This window comes from Rhea americana, unplaced genomic scaffold, assembly GCF_003343005.1.
Source record: "Rhea americana isolate MKP2758 unplaced genomic scaffold, rheAme1 scaffold_275, whole genome shotgun sequence".
Lineage (NCBI taxonomy): Eukaryota > Metazoa > Chordata > Aves > Rheiformes > Rheidae > Rhea > Rhea americana.
This window is the reverse complement of record NW_028186396.1, coordinates 687,511-703,735: the sequence shown is the minus strand read 5'-3', so window position 1 is coordinate 703,735 and position 16,225 is coordinate 687,511. Positions and strand designations below refer to the sequence as shown.

At 37.1% G+C, this 16,225-nt stretch overlaps 1 protein-coding gene across 1 annotated transcript in view; it reads left to right on the top strand.

Annotated features, from left to right (window-relative positions):
* Positions 1-3,089: 3,089 nt before the first annotated feature.
* The window catches only part of SYNE1 (spectrin repeat containing nuclear envelope protein 1), a 313,359-nt gene continuing 300,223 nt past the window's right edge, over positions 3,090-16,225 (top strand). The window contains exon 1 of the mRNA XM_085308428.1: positions 3,090-3,196. Coding sequence (XP_085164554.1) covers positions 3,133-3,196 — 64 coding nt within the window. The 5' untranslated portion in view covers positions 3,090-3,132. The remainder of the gene's footprint in view (positions 3,197-16,225) is intronic.

Here is a 16,225-nt window from a genome sequence, read left to right as displayed (position 1 = left end):
GAATGCTCCTAGCAGATATCCAGATCTCTCTCTCTCTCTCTCTCTCTTTTTTTTTTTTTTTTTTGGAACCACCCTGTGGTATTCCTTTATCATGTTTTATAAACTTTAAGAACTAAAAATAAAATAGGACCTAGTCTTGCCAATAGAATTTCAGGCTTACCAATAAAAGAGAAATATGTTGTTTGCTAATCACAGATAATTCAGAGCATTCCCAAGCATAATGAAAAAATGAAAATTACACTGGGGACCTGGAAAAGTTAACAGATTATAGATATAGTGAGTTTTTTAATTAGAGGAGACAGCCTACTTTTCTGGCATTTGAAGAGAGGAAAAAAAAAAAAAAAACAATCCAGCGAGTGTAGAACTGCAGCTAACTACAGCAGATTTCTAGGCATAGTGCTTTTTATATGAGAAGGTTGTTTCCTCCTTTGATTTAAAATCACACAACCAGGATATTGATACAAGAAAATGGAATTAGCAGAACTTTACCCATTATATGCAGATAAAAAGTAAAGGAAATAAAAATTTATCTCATTTACAAGCAATACTTTTCCCTTTTACTCTTGTTTACTCATTCCCTGTATGTTTAGACCAAAAAATTAATAGTTAAAACTAAGGAATAATCACTTGSTGAATACCAAAGCAGAGAATAGCTCACATAGTCCTTCAGATTTATTTTAGGCTAAGATTTATGAGATTTAAGATATATATTTCTCTTAAAACCTCTGCACTATGAAAATATATCCCTTTGAATACACTACTTGTATTAAAAATGTTTTTCTGTAACTGCTATGAGAATTTTGTATGTATTTGAAATGTTAATGTTTACAGATCTGGTGCATGTAGGTTTTCTTGTGCCTTTGTGCTTTAGCTGTTGGCTGAAGGCAGGTGGCAAAGGTATGTGAACCATTATTTAATCCACTGTGCTGATGTCTCCTGGGTCCTGAGCTGTGCTTTTCTGCCTGTTCAGGTGACTGTGCAGTTTGCACAGGAGAAACTTTCTTTCCCTTCTGTTGTAACATCGCTTCTTTAAATTAGTTAGTTCCCACCATTTGCAAAGTAGCTTTTGAATGAGGAACTGTATTTAGAATGACAGATTCTTATTATGCAGTRTATAATTTCATATCAGCTAGATGAATTATTAATTCCTAGCCTTCCCTTTATTACTGTGCAGTGACTCAGCCAGCCGTGTGAGTAGATGGAGCATATGTCTCCATTACAGTTTCCCAGACACTTTTAACTTGAAGTTGGATCAACGTCTTCCCCAGCTCCTCAAAACTGGCTCGCGGGCAAGTGATTTGCAGCAGCAGCCCCCAGTGGGTGCTGCATCTCATGGGAGGCTGCAGTCCGGGCGCCTACTGAGCTGTGCTGAGGGAGAGGCCACCGAGGCGCCCAGGTGTCTCACCGTAAGGGCAGGGACATCGTGACCACTGCGCCCAAGCGTGACCGGCTCTGCCAGTCCCCCAAAAAAGCTCRAGGATGGGAGGGGAGGGCAGGGGGGAGGCTCCCGAGGGAAGGAGCCGGAAGGCGTATGGGAAAGAACAGGGTATAAGAGBGCAGGGCGTTTTGCACAGCTCAAGTGTAGACGTTTGCACAACCAGTGATAAAATTAGCTAGCGTGAGTATCGGTGCCAGTCTGGCCACGGCAGGCATGCACTGTCTGTCCACTTGTGCAGGTGGATTTCACAGCCCCTTCCGAATCTTGATCCGTCAAAAGAGTGCTTTCTTCAGGACTTGGATTAACTTGTTTGAAGTTAGCTTGGGTTGGCTGACTTGAGCAGCACTCGCATCTCTGAGGTACAGGGTAGAGATAGGCTAAAACTGTAGATATGACAGTAAGAGGGAAAGTGGGGAGTTCCTTAAGCCAGGGAGAGCGTGAAGGGTTAGAAGGGGCAATGTTAAAATGTGATTTCCTCTGAGAGYGCTTACACGTTGAAACCGTTCCTCTGAGATGGTTTAATGGGCCTAAAGCAGTGCAGCCTCAGGCTTGTCTGCCTTACGTGGGAGGACTTTGTCCTCTGGCAGACCTTGGGGCCTGCAAAAGAGGAAAGCGCGCAYAGCCAGTAACCCCAGTCTTACGCATGATGGTCACCGACTGCATACTTTGTAAATTTGGTGATGGATGCAGTGCATGTAATATGAGTACAATTGCTGGAGTCCTTACCTTCCGTATTTCTTAATGGGGAACCAGGTGCATACCTATGCAGAATATAGTTGTTTCTTGGAAGATAAGACATTATTTGATAATGTTATCTGCAGAATCTAATTTGATGTGGGTCTTTTTTTTTGACTAAATTTATTATCATGTAGGTTTTATATATTTGTAGCAATCTTAAGCTCATGTACCAGCTGTATTTCAGAGATCTAAATAATAAAGATCCAAAATACAACACTGATATGCATTATAAAAGCGAATATAAGTACAGCTTTATATCATACTACAGCATGTGAATTTCAGATTCAAGTACGTAGTCCAGTGGAATTAGGGATTATCCTGATCAATAATTTACCTGCTCATTTTTAGCATGATGAAATATAATGAGAGTTTTACTACTTTGGTATTTTACCAGAGACTTTTCTTTCTTCAAGCATAATAATTATTTTCATTAATAAGCATTACAATATTACGTTTACATTAATATGTTTAACAGTATTATTATTTCTAAAAACAACATCCACAAACACTGTCATGAAACTACTGATGGCTTGGTGCATTGCCAGTTGTTTTTAATGATTTGTTTTTTGCAATTTCTTTCCCACTGATTGCCAAGCAAGCTTTCAGCATTAATTGTGTCTCTGGCTTGAGTGTATAGTATGTGCAAAGCATACTACTCCTTAGTGCTAAAACAGCCATCAAGACTCAGACTCAGACTACAGAACGGGTGCAAGTTTCCTCTAAGCCATGGTACTTTCTTTTTCAGGCTGCTGAGGTTGCTTAGGAGGACAGTGCTGTTTCATAGTCCCTGTGAGAGCTTCCGCTGGACTGAGGGTGGCCGTGACTCACCCAGGCACGCTGTGCTAAAGTGGAGGGTTGAATGCTGAAAGGAAGTACTCCAAGATCTTCATCTCACCCAGTCCAGCAGCTTGGAGGGAAACTTATGTCTGTGGAAGGGCACATGCTCTAAGGAGATCATGGCCTCATCCCGGCTAGTGGCAAGATCTAGAGATATTGCCAATGTCATGCAACGACTTCAAGGTAAGTGACTGACTGCTTGATGCACTCTGTCATCCGTTCATAAAGGGAGGTTCTTATTTTTTACTCTATTACAAAGACAGAAAAATATCTCCAAAGTTTAAAAATTGTTCAAAACTTACTGGAAAATGTTTACAGGATATTCAAAGAGCTCTTATTGTATGGTTCCTTTGATATAACATTAATAATGGCATTTAAAAAGAGGCTGTTATTATGAACGTGGATCCAGAGGATAGGACACTAAGTTGATTTTTAGACTTTGGTTCTATTTCCCCCATTTAGTGTGACTGTGCATCAGTCTTTCTAATAGAGAAGAACAAGTTTTACCTATCCTCTTCCCAGGCTACAGATAGATCTACTGTACTGATAAACTAGTATTTGTTAGTATAGTAATAGTTGATGTATCCAAAAAAGAACTGGATCTCTTTATACTGTTAAGCTTTTAAGAATTTTTTAGTCAGTGAGTTAATAATTAGTGTTCAAGTTGATGACTTTTTAAACATTGTATCACAGGATGTCTTTGCAGTATTCATCGCATGGAGGTCAAACMTGTATTAACCTATTATAATAAAGCATGACTAAATAAAGTTATTTTATTAAATAGTTGGAAGTTATAAACTCGGAAGTTGTAGCTAAAAACTTGCATGTATGTTTTTTTCAGAATGATGCTGTTGCCTGAAAGGAAATTATTGTCAGTGCTGCTAAGGGTTTAATTCCTGTTAACTTTAAAGTTTAATTGTGAAGCCCTAAGCTTGTACTTTCTTTACACGCCAACTTTCTGTTGACTTTAACAGAAGCTTATATGCATGGAACCAATGCTAGCCCCTTCTGCATCTTCTAAACTTTGAACCTTTATCCTTTCTTGTTTTTTCCTTCCATTTCCTTTCAGTTATGATGAGATACCCAAATTCAGCTTCATAGCCAGCAGATGCAACTAGTGTGCACAATTTCAATGTACCCACAACTGATAAAACTGTGCATAAATAAAAATGGAGAYTCTTTCCTCTTTAGGCCAGCTGCATAATTTTTCCAACTCCAAAATGCTTCTGCTTGATGTTCTTCTGACTTTTTTACAGTTATCTTTTCCTTGCTATTTTTGTGCCTGGTAATTGATAGGCCACAGTCTTGGACAGCCGTTCAAACTGCATAGAAATATAAAACAAATATAGAACAAAGAAATATTCTTTTGCTAGAGAAGTTGTGATTTAAATTAGGATAATAAACTCTAGGTATACACAAACAAGTAAGAGAGTGCTAGGGAAAAATGAGGCAATATTGGTCAGATAACAGACAGGGGTCTCAGTATACTCTATGGATCACAGTATGCTATCTGCCTAAAATAAATCCTGCTTATGTAAGTATTTCCCCCAAAAGGAGAGATTTGAAGCATGAAATGAAATAGTTATGGAATTTGAGCCTATCTGTGGAATATGAAGAAATGTATGGGAGCAATCACTGAGGTGCTTTTTAAGGTGTACTGCAAATGAAAGGATCAAGGAGCCCAGCATTGTTCTGGGAAGGTCATTCAGACTAAAAGCTTAAAGCAATGAGTGAAGAGATGCTTCAGGAGGTATTTACAGAGCATGTAGAATATCAGTAATCGGATCATTATATCCTAACCTCCTAAACATCTGTAATGCTGTTACTGACAAAATGGCTGTTCTGTTAACTTGTACCTTTTTTTTTGTTTGTTTGTTTACAAAATTGTTTTTCATTTTCATATACTTTACTCTGTTGAAGTCTGCTGCATAGTTCGGAGTTCTGTATGTTCTTCTAAATTATTTTTGCTTGATGTCCCCCAAAAGGTGAACTGTTAAGTGAAGGCGATTTAGGAGACTAAAATGTATGAAATGAAAAGCAAATTTGGCACTCTTGGCACTGCTTGTTAGTTTGCAGCCATAGCTGTAGCTGAATTTTTTGCCTATCAGATGAAATCAGTTTGGCTTGGTATTGTTARGATCTAGCTTCTGCTGCAGAAGCACTACTTCAATAAATACTTCACCTTTGCCAAGATTTATAGCACTTGAAGCCTGAGTCTTTTTTTAGGCTGAAGTTCTGCATTATGGATGAGCAGACAATCTGCATTGCGACTACCTTAGCCCTTGTGAATTAAGGTTATTCTACCTTTCAGAAATTGCAATGAACTGAAATACAGGCAGGTATGGACATAGGAATGTAGAGATATATATTGACATGTTTGCATGTGTTTATGCAGTAGGAGCCAGTCACACTGCTCAAGGTGACAGTAAAATTCACTGTGTAACAGGAGTTGACTTGGCTTGGGGATTCTCAGTCAATGCAGAATAACAGTTCTTCTCTACATCACCTGCACTTTTACCTGGCCTTAAGCTAAGACAGGATAGTTTCCCTTGTGTGACACAGCTGGAGAGTGTTGCAAGATGGCAGTGCTGGGAATTCATTGGGGTTGAAGAAGAGAGGTAAAGCATGTTCTGACAAGTGTCCACTAAGTGCTTGTGGTGGGAGGGTACAGTGAAGACCAGAAAAATCCTACTACTCACTGGAACTCTTAACTCCAATTTTGAAATTTCTAATGTAGATTATGTAAGTGGATGGAGTCATACCAGCTTTCCTATAAACCATCAGAGATCAGCAAAGGGATTTTTTTTCTTTCTATTTCCAGCTTCTTCCCCTTGGTGTTTACATCATGTGCAGCAGAAAATGTAAATGCTATGGAATTTTTGAATAACATCACATATCACTGCCTCAGAAATTCACTTGGGACAGACAGTCAATAAGATGGGCAGAGTGCTGGGCTGCGAGTGTTTATGCAGGTTGTGCACCATCTATTGTGGTGGCCACACAAGGTCCTGCCGCAATATCGCTCTCTCTGGGCAGATGRATGTAAGATCTACTCCTTTAGTCTAAGGTAGGCTAGAGGTAGGAGAGAGATGGACACTGAGGATAAGATTTATGCTTTCATCCCTGTCATCCTAATAAAAAGTTAGATATAGGGTTATTCATTTTGGCTCAGTCAAGGGAAAGAGATAGGCATCTCCAGAGGAAATTTTATCCTCTCTGTCACTGTGCCCAAAAGGGGTGTAGATTTTTGAATTTTAATTAATGAGGGCATCTTTTGAAAGAGAATTCCATTTTTATTCTGGGAGTAGTATACGTAATAGGCAAGGATTGACGGAAAAATGGCCTTTGCACTTTAAACTGGGAGTTTGTTTGTTTATTTAATAATTGGGAATGTCAATATAAATCTGTGGAAGCCATAGTTTCCCTCCATCTCACTCTTTTGCTAGATGCATACCCTTCCCTACATATGGCTAGCATCTTTCCAGTAGCTTCTGCTTACTGCATATCCTTCCCTCAGCACATGTTCATATGGGTGCTGCCCTGCTCTGTTGCAGCTGGGTCAGGCAAGTCAGGTCTTCAGGGATGTAACAGGCGATGCAGCTGCTTCAGGAAGTAATATAACCTAACACAGGTGCTAAAGAAGGTTATAATTCATCTTCTTAAGGTACCTATTTCTCTTCACTGACCATAGAGAGAGCTGAGAGAATGTAGGGGAGAGACTTGATTTTTTGATTTCTAAATTTGTGAAGAATCCCAYTTTGAAGTCATATGGAATACACTTAAATGTTCTTTTCTTGGTAAAATGTGTTGCTTGCTAGCAAAATTCAAGCTTTTCTAATGCAGCTTATGCTCACTGGTTTACTCGTTCATATCATAAAAGCACTCGCAGAACCTGAACAGAGCTGGTGTCCACCACCGGGCTGAATCCCATTCTTCAGACTGCCTCTGGGTTTACTCAGGGCAGTAAACACTGATTGGCACAAAGGCAGCTATATTTAGCTTGTAGGAAGTGCASGTTTAAGCAGCACTATAGCTAACCATACACTGAAGATTTTGATAGCAATTTTAATAGCTGTAAAAATCACAAAAAGTGATGCTTAAATGCAAGCTAGTAAGAACCTTGTGTATTTAATCTCTGGTGTCATGAAATTCAGTCTTTTCCGTAAGTACTGCACTGTTTCAGACAAACTGTGCAGTCATGCTTGGAAAAATTTTTAGGAAGCAGACATGCTGTTCTTTTTWAAAAAATGGCAATGTCCCATGCTTCTTGACCTTGTCAGTCCCATATGCTGACTTGCTCTTACTGGCTTGTAAAGTGATATCAAACAGTCATTGTATCATGCTATTACTRCAGGTTTTTTTTTCCTCCCACTTTCCCTCCCTCCATTTGTTTCTTCAATTTTACATTTAGTAGTCTCTGCCAGACAGAGATTTTTCTGAGTTGTATTGTGTTTGTTATTGGATGGTCCATTCAAGTAAGCAGACATTTTTGTCCTTAGCTAAAGTGGATGGCAATACTTCTGCTGTGCTACAATCCTAATACATATGCCAGTTCAGTTAAGTTACATTAACATCACTGGTATTTCAAAGCTGTTATCCATTTTAACACTGTTCAGTAAAATCAGTTCTATGATGTACAAAGTAGAGCAAAGCAGAGTAGAGCAAAGTAGAGTAAAGCAATATTCTGTTACAACAGAAGCACTTTACAGTCTAAAAACACCTCATACAAATGATACAAAAACTTAAAAYATATCTTCTCAAACTTCTGTGTGGTTCTGATAAAGTAATTTGAGTTGTACCATTTTTCTTATACAGGTTTTCAGCTGATTTTAACTTGGGAGAATCTTAGGCCTTTGTAAACGTCCTGTAGAGGAACTTCATAGCATGGAGAAATTTGAGTGGGAAAGACAGTAACATGGTCATTCACAAGGACTCATGAGGGAAAGGAGAGAGTTCTAGTCTTTGTAGTAGTCTTCACAACACTCTTGAAAATTTCAATACACACCGGATGAACTAGTTCAAAGTGCAGTAACTGGTTTATTTGAAGATGTATACACCTCTGTATTAGCTTTAATTTTATGCCTTCTTTATATTAATGTTATTCACAGAATGCTGTAGGTTAGTTTTCTTCTGGATTGTCCTTCCTTCCTTCTTTCCTTCTTTATTATTATTATTCTTGGCTCTTTTTTCCCCTTCCTTTTATATCCTAGAATTCTAGAATTCTTTCTTATCCATACTGTGCTATCAGTAGCCATTAATCAAACATATATATATATATTTAACTGATAGGCACTTTGTTAATTTGTACTCTCACCAGCTTTTCCCTTTGATTGTTTTCTCTCTCTGTCAACTGTGCTATCAGTTGCAGTTTAACATTCAGCTGATTTAAGAGATACCTGCTGCTGGAAGCTACCTTGCTTCACTGGGTGCATGTTCCTAACTTCATGTCCACCAGCACTGTTTTTTCTCTTACCTTAGATCTGCACCACCTGAAAATTGGTTTGGCAGAGGTCAGATGAGTTCCAGTGACAGCTAAACTGAAAGTATCACGATCTCCCCTGTCAGTGCCACTTAACATTGTGTCTGTTGTGAATCAAATCACCACCTCACATTTGTAAATCTAAGTGAGACTTAAAAGATGTGCTCCGTCAGGAGTAGAGTGCTGTGCACCTTCTATAGTTGAGTTTTGCCTCCTCATCACAAATAGGGCTCCAGTTAAGGTGACTGTCTCTCAAGTTTGTTGATATGTACTGGTTCCATGTAGTCCTTCTGCTGCCTTTTCTGTGCAAACCTTTGCTCTCTGAGATGTCTGTTCGATTCTTGCTTTTTTTTGAGGTTTAGAGGATTCTTGAAATCCAGAGGATGCCAAGATAAATTACTCTCCCTCTCAAGTGAGCAATTTGTTACCTGTTGGCAGTAGGTTAGGGAAAATAGAGTTATAGAAGCCCAGGATGTGAAGGCCCAAGGAAATCTAAATTATGACTTGAATCTGAATAGTATAGCAGTGCACATGTTGCTTAGCAGGAATTAAAGCAAGATTTCAATAACTTTTTTTTTTTTTTTTTGGTAGTGTGGGAGAATTAAAGTTAATATATTATTTCAGAGCAAAATATTGAGCAGTAAGATGTGTGTGGGAAAGTTAGGACAGCTTCATAGCTGGTGGAAAAYCATGAAAGGGTAAAAAAGGGATAAGAAAAGAGATCTAGTATTTTCATTTACTAAAGCACCTACATGTGAAGGAGTTAGGCCGCAGCCAGGGAGATTCAGGTTAAATATTAGTTAGTGGTGGATGAGGAATGTTGCTAAGGCTAGTTTATGAAATCACATTGCCAGAAGTATTTAATTCTGGTTTATACATATGGAAAGTAACCCTGTGAGAATCCACTTCAGGTCTTTTCTGACCCGGAAGAATTGGAGGAGATACGCAGAGATAATCTGATGTGTTGCTGGCACAGATTAGTTCTGAGCTACCTTTAGATGCTGCAGAAGTATAAGGGAAAGGGTAACAAAGTTAAGTAGCAGCACAAATGACTAAAGTATGTACTGAATTCTTAATATAATGCTGTATTAGGGAATATTTTGTCATATAGAGGAATAAGAAGTAGTACAATGACAATTTGGCTTTTGTTCTGTATTCTCCTCAATGAGAGTTCATTCCTGGGGCCATCTGTGCAATGGATCATTTCTTCTAGTGCAACATTTTTTGGATTTTAATTTAGAGTTTTTTGCTTTGTTTGCAGATTCCAAGTTAGAGACTTAAATTTCTTATTCCTTTTAAACCGATATTGCTATCTCATTTGTCCCATTCTTCTGCTTTTTCTCCTAGAACTAATTACATAGTGAAAATCAACATATTTCTACTTTTCTTCCTTGCCAGTACTTCTAATGGTGATAGCACAGTTCTTAAGATGAGCAGACTAATTATGCTCATCTACACTTGGATAATGGTTATGCAGAATACAAAGCACTAGAGATCACCCAGGTGGTATAAATTTAAGTTGCTGTTTAAGAAAAGTGAACATAATTTTTCAGTTTTCATCAGGAATAAAATATATATCTAGGCTAGGAAAATGATATTTTAAGTTCTTACACTGAGATTTTTTGGGGGTTTGATTCTGAAGGACTATAGTTCAAAAAATGGAATTCTTATGTTCTCATATGGTACACTGAGACCATACTACTACTACTACTATTCACTAGATAAAATGTAAAAGGCAAGGTGCAAGAGCAAAATCTTCCTTGTCTCTCTCTATAGATAATGGACAAAAATTGTGTTTCTTAAGCACAATCTGTCTTATTTTAGAGTAGATATCAAAAAACATCAGAAGAATTGTGGTTTATATGAGCCCATCCTTACTGACTCCATTCCACCTGGCCTGGAGTGACAAGTTCAGATGCAGGTGTCTTCACTTCAGATGTTAAAGTTGGTTGTAATAAATCCTATCTGAGGTTCATAACCTGTTTTGAATTAAAAGATATATCTGCATATTTTGGCATAAAGTTAAGAAACATCAGATTTTATCTTAAAATAACATCTGCCATATTACTAGAGTGAAAGGGCTGATATTTCAAGATCTCTAAAAATATAGAAAAGTATGTGTCAACTTTGAAGGTTTAGTAAAGATAGAGATTTTGAGAAGGAAAATTCCACAGTGGTGGGTATTTTTGATACCTCTGTTTTGATAAGGTGCTAGACAGACAGTTGATTTTAGTAATAGTGTTGGGTTGGGGATATCGGGAGGCAGAATATCTTCAAACATTATGGTATGTTTTTTCCTGCAGGTTATGACTTTTCATTGTTCTGTTTTGTAACATCTAATCATTTACTTTTTATAGTATATTGCAGACTTGAAAATTAAGCTTAATCTTCTCACAGCTGTCTTACAGTATTTTCCTATTTTGTACATTTTAATGTATTGTTAAATTTGAATATGACAAATTGTGATCATCATAAATAACCTTTCCTTTTGGAATGCCAGCTCTGTAGTTTCTTTTTTTTAATACTAGAGGAACTGAAAGTTACAGGATGTGTCTCTTACTCTTAGTTACTAATTAATAAAGCATTAAAATAGTTTTGTAGAGGAAGTGTTCAAGTTTCTACACTGATATAAAGGCTTGTGTAGTGTAAAGGAAAAATATTTAAGTGGGAAGGTTCTTCTCTTTTCCCGCAATCTTGTTTTATACTTCTGTGGAAATCAGAAGCCTCACTACCATTAACTATCCGTGATGATAATATACTTCAATGTATTATCATATACTTGAAAGTAGATAAAACACATAAATACAAAAAAAACCCCTAAGAATTATTAGCAGTTTATTCCAAGGATTATTTTCCAACTACATTTTTTATTTTGTACTTCAGACTACATTTGCTTAAAAATGTCTTACTTCTGTCACAAATCCTCTCCTTGTGAGTCATATCACAGAATTCTAATTTTAAACTCACCCTCAGTTTTAGATGGCAATTGTATGTATCCAAGTGAATTGTCTATTATCGTATGCAAGAAAACAGGCTAAGATGAGATCATGAGTTCATCTAAGATGAGAAGGAGCCTTATGAGGGAAGTGTCAAAACCTATTAAGAATCCAGTAGTTCATTAAAAAAAAATAGAAAAGCAAACCGGAAAGTATTAGCTCTTTGGCATTTGTTTATCCACAATGAACTAAAAAGAACTATTTGAAATATATTACAGGAAGTTATTAATGATTATTTAACTAATTACATAGGTGTAATTTGTTTGGGGGTATACGTGTTATTTTTCTCATTTATTAGTAGACTTTAATTTGGGGCCTGTCCACATGTAATTTATTTTTCATAATGTGTGTGAAGGAACTGGGGCTAACATATGGTAATTATAAAAGCTACCTCTACCCTATTATCTGYGGGGTGTRATTTTTATTTTATTTTATTTTATATTTTGTAACAGAACTGTAGAACTAGTAGAAAAGCACCATAATATTTCAAGATAAGTAACTTCCAGGTAAACATGGAAGAAAAGATAACTCCAAGTCAGTGTCCTGTGAGGTTGGTTCTTTTTGAGCTCCAGGCCAGGAACTGCACAATCTGCCCAGAGATCAGACCCCACATTGCAATCTCCTCTGCAGTGAATCTCTGTCTGTTTTATGTATCCATAATGCTCTCACTACTGAAGAAGAGCCCTAGTTGTTAACTTACAGCATCATGAAATATTGTTTGGAGTTTCATTATACAGAACACAAATACTAGCTTATTAATATGTAATGTATGTAACTTCTTTTGCTGTGATTTCACAGGATTTTATGTAATTACACTTCAATATTTGTTACATAGTCTTTAGTGCTTCTAAGAGAATTGTGCCTTCATTCATGCAYGTTGGTTTAAGTGTGTATGGAGAATCTACGTAAGCTCTTCCTAACACTGTTAGGCTTGTGACACCTGCAAAACATATGGAGTTTCAAGTTAGACAGTCATTGTGTTCACCCTGATATATATGTATGTCTGGAAGCATTTAATAACATCTTGTATCTGCATACCTGTTGCTGCAGAATGAGAATTTAGCTTGCCTAGATGACTGACTGATTTTCTTTTCATCTGTGGCAGTGTAATTCCCAAGGCAAATTCATCATCTCCTTCCAGAGATGGCAAAGGCCTGTACAAATGTGAAACATAATTCCTATACTTTGTGCACATTACCCATAAAGCCAACTGGTATAGTTTGGCATAACTGTGTAGGTTATCATACCTCCATTGACTTTTTTGGAGCTTATGATTGRCATACCTGCAGAAGCATAGCTTTTTCAACTACTACAATGTCAAGGACTGTATCTCAGTGTGAGCTTTCTGTTCTTTGTATTTGCATAGTATTGTGAAGAAGCTGCTCAGGTCCAGACTTTGTGAATGCAGCAGCTGTTCTGTAAGGGCTTTATCTTAAGCTTATTAAAACAAAGGAAAAATCTTCTTTCCATAAGGTGAAGGGAATCAACTATAACAGTAGTAGTAGGTGAAGTATATTGCTGCTATCTTTCCAGTCTTGGGTGGGGGGAATGCCTTATGTACGAGATCACTGTATTCAAGAATGTATAAGGCCAAACCAGTATACCAAAACAAAGTAAGAGATTTACTTGCTTATATTGCCTGACAGATGAAAAAAATACTCACTTAGGTTGGAGAATATAGTCTTCAGACTTGGCTATTGATAAAAAAAAATATGGTTATTTGTGGTAAACCCAGTTTTTAGACTATGCTCTTATTCTCCCAAATATATTACCATTAAGTATTATTACAATTGATCTTATGTAAAGGCCTATCATTCTGCTTATTTTGTCTGGAGTTTCTATTTTATTGTCTCATTTGCGGGCATGTGGTTAGGCTTTTACGACTTAAAATGCTGCAGTCCTTTCAGATACTGAGTCAGAACTGAGASTGCAAATTGGTGCTTGCTTAGAAGTCAGCTGCAGATACTGCCACATTTCCTGTTAGTGTAGTTTTTCAGGAGAGAACCGGCACCTCTTACACAAGAGTTATGAGTTGCTAATCCACTCGTGTTATGAGTCCAACCATTCTCTGTTATTAGTCAGACTGGCTATGCACTTGAGTCTTGTTCTCTAGTATGGATGCTGTTACYCGATTCACGCATGGGTGAAGCTAAGGTATCTTATGTACAGAGAGGAACAGTACAAGAAATACCTTTTAATGGAAGTTACAAAGCCTGCACTCTTTTCCAAAAAAGGAGAGAAGTGCTCAGGAATGGATCCTGTGTTGTGATTTGATGATAGCGGCATTTTGTACTTACGGTTGAGCTGTGTTTCTGAGCTTCGCTGGCATTTTTTCCTTGGTGAACTGCATGGTCACAGARTCTCAGCTCATGGAGGGGAGGTAATGCTTAAAGAAGCCAAGAGTCAGGCTGGTGAACAGATGAGAGAGATGGAGMTAAGACCATCCAATGTTCAATCCGAAATCAGTGAAAAAGCAAATATGATAAAGCCGTTGTGCTAGCTGGAGGTCGTCTGGGCACAAAGCTTTATTAATAGATGTGAGTTACAGTAATAAAACATGGATAATCATACCCTGATTGAGACTGATTAGACAGGACATTAGGCTAATTAACCTGGATTTCTGGCTGCTTTGCATTACTGAAGTTGTGCAATGCAGCAAGAACAAGATTTTAAAAGGTATGTTGGCACCTAGAGAAAGACATTGGCATAAAAAGGCAGAGACACATTTTTTTATACCTCTCTGGCTGACTCTGTTCAATCTTTGAGACTTAAATACTTTATAATCTGATCCATAAATACACGTATAAATTGGATTAATAATCTTGAACAGTATTAGCATTTATAAGTTAGCAAGAAGACCTTGATTATTTGCAAGTTTATTTAATAGCTTCAATATAGTTAATATTTAAAAACCTATATACTTATTTATCAGTGGTTACTGTTTGTGAGCTGAGGTTACTGGGCTGTCCTTTTGTTCTTAAGTGAATRTCCATCATATAAAAAAGAAGCTATGTAACAGTCTTGTTTGTATTTCTAAAATATGTATCTGTCCTGTCAAAGCAATAGCCATAATGGGAGAATATATTACTGCTTTTTCATTCAAATCTGACCTTTTTTGAATATAAAGCTCTGAATGTTACTGTGGAGTTACTGCTTTCTGCTTCCCAAAGAGGCAGAAGTTCATTTTGTTTTCTTTTTTTATTCTTTCTGGTTGACTGTCTCAACATGCAGAAAATCTACTGCTTCTCTGTAGCAATGTGTTGTARAAAGGAGAAGAATCTTATTTGGGTAATCTTCTTTCTTAGTCTTACTTTCCAGAATCTCCTTTTATTTGGACACTTTGGTAAGCTTGTATGCAGCCTAGTCGCATAATACTTTTTTCATAATCCTGAGCCTGCCTTCTCATTTGTGTCATTGCAAGAAAGCTGTGGGTGTTACCAACTGTCAGCAGTGCCTTGAATAAATAAAAGGAATCATGAATGGCTAATTTCAGTGTTTACATATAGTTTCTAAGAGACTAGTAGTTCATGCTCACTATCTCTGTGTGTTTGTGTTTGAGATTTTAATTCTATTCACATATTCCCTGGCGAAGCTTGTGTCTGCACAAAAACTCATACTTCATGTTTAGCAGTGAGAAGCCTTCAAGTTTACAAAGGCAATTACATACATTTATGAATKAGATTAGTATAACACATATATACGATTATCTTATCTAATTTTTAAGTAGTCAGTTCTAAATTTTTATTGAATTTTGAAAGTGTTATGCAAATATGTGATTAAATAACACACTGTGACCTGTGAGGGTGGTAAGGGTAGTTAATACTGTTTTCCAGATGGAACTGAAACAGAGGAAGGTCTCATTCTCACCTGCCAAGGAAGTGTGGGATGCAGCATGGCCTTTACTGCAGTCAGGGAAAGTAAGTTAGCTCCTAAAAACTCTACCGAGCTGGCTAAATAAAAGCTTATATCTACAGACTGGGTGCACATACATCTACCAATGCCTATTAATAGTGATGTCCGTTTTTTATTAATAGCGGTTTATTCARTGAAGGCCCAAAGTAGTGGAAAAAGAACAGAAAGTAACTTGAAATTTGGCTTAAAATTTGCAGTTTATACATTCAACAGCATGTTTGAAGAGTTGCTTTGTAGGTTTCAACAGTAAATTTTTATTCAGTTTTTCTATATTATTATATATTAGTAGCAAGCATTTTAAAAATTGTTAAACTACAGTGCTTTTCTTTTTAATAATTTATTCTTGGCATAGTTAAAATGGACAACCACRTAGTTACAAATGCTCAGCTATTTAAAACAGCAGCTGTGACAATACAATGATTGTTCTCTGAGTGAAATCCAACCTACCAGTAGATTTTTACTTTAAAAATYAGGAACCTATTCCATTTCTCTTACAGACTTTAGTGACGTAGTTAATTACATAACATTAGTATCTGTAGCTAGAGAGCTCAGGTTACTGGCACAGGGTTATGATGAAGTTTAAAAGTATCAAGCTGARTTATGGTAAAGTCACAGGTAATGCAAAAGAAAGACACAGATTTCCATGAAAATGTGTGTTGAACTCTCTCTGTAGAAAAAGAAAAGATTGGAGGGGATTGATCAAAATTCTGGACAGCTGGTTACTTTGTGCTGCCAAAGTGTAAGGCACAGAAATCAGAGCTGAGTGGAAGAATTAATACCCTTAAAGAGAATAATCCTGTTCCACACACACACACACACAAAAAA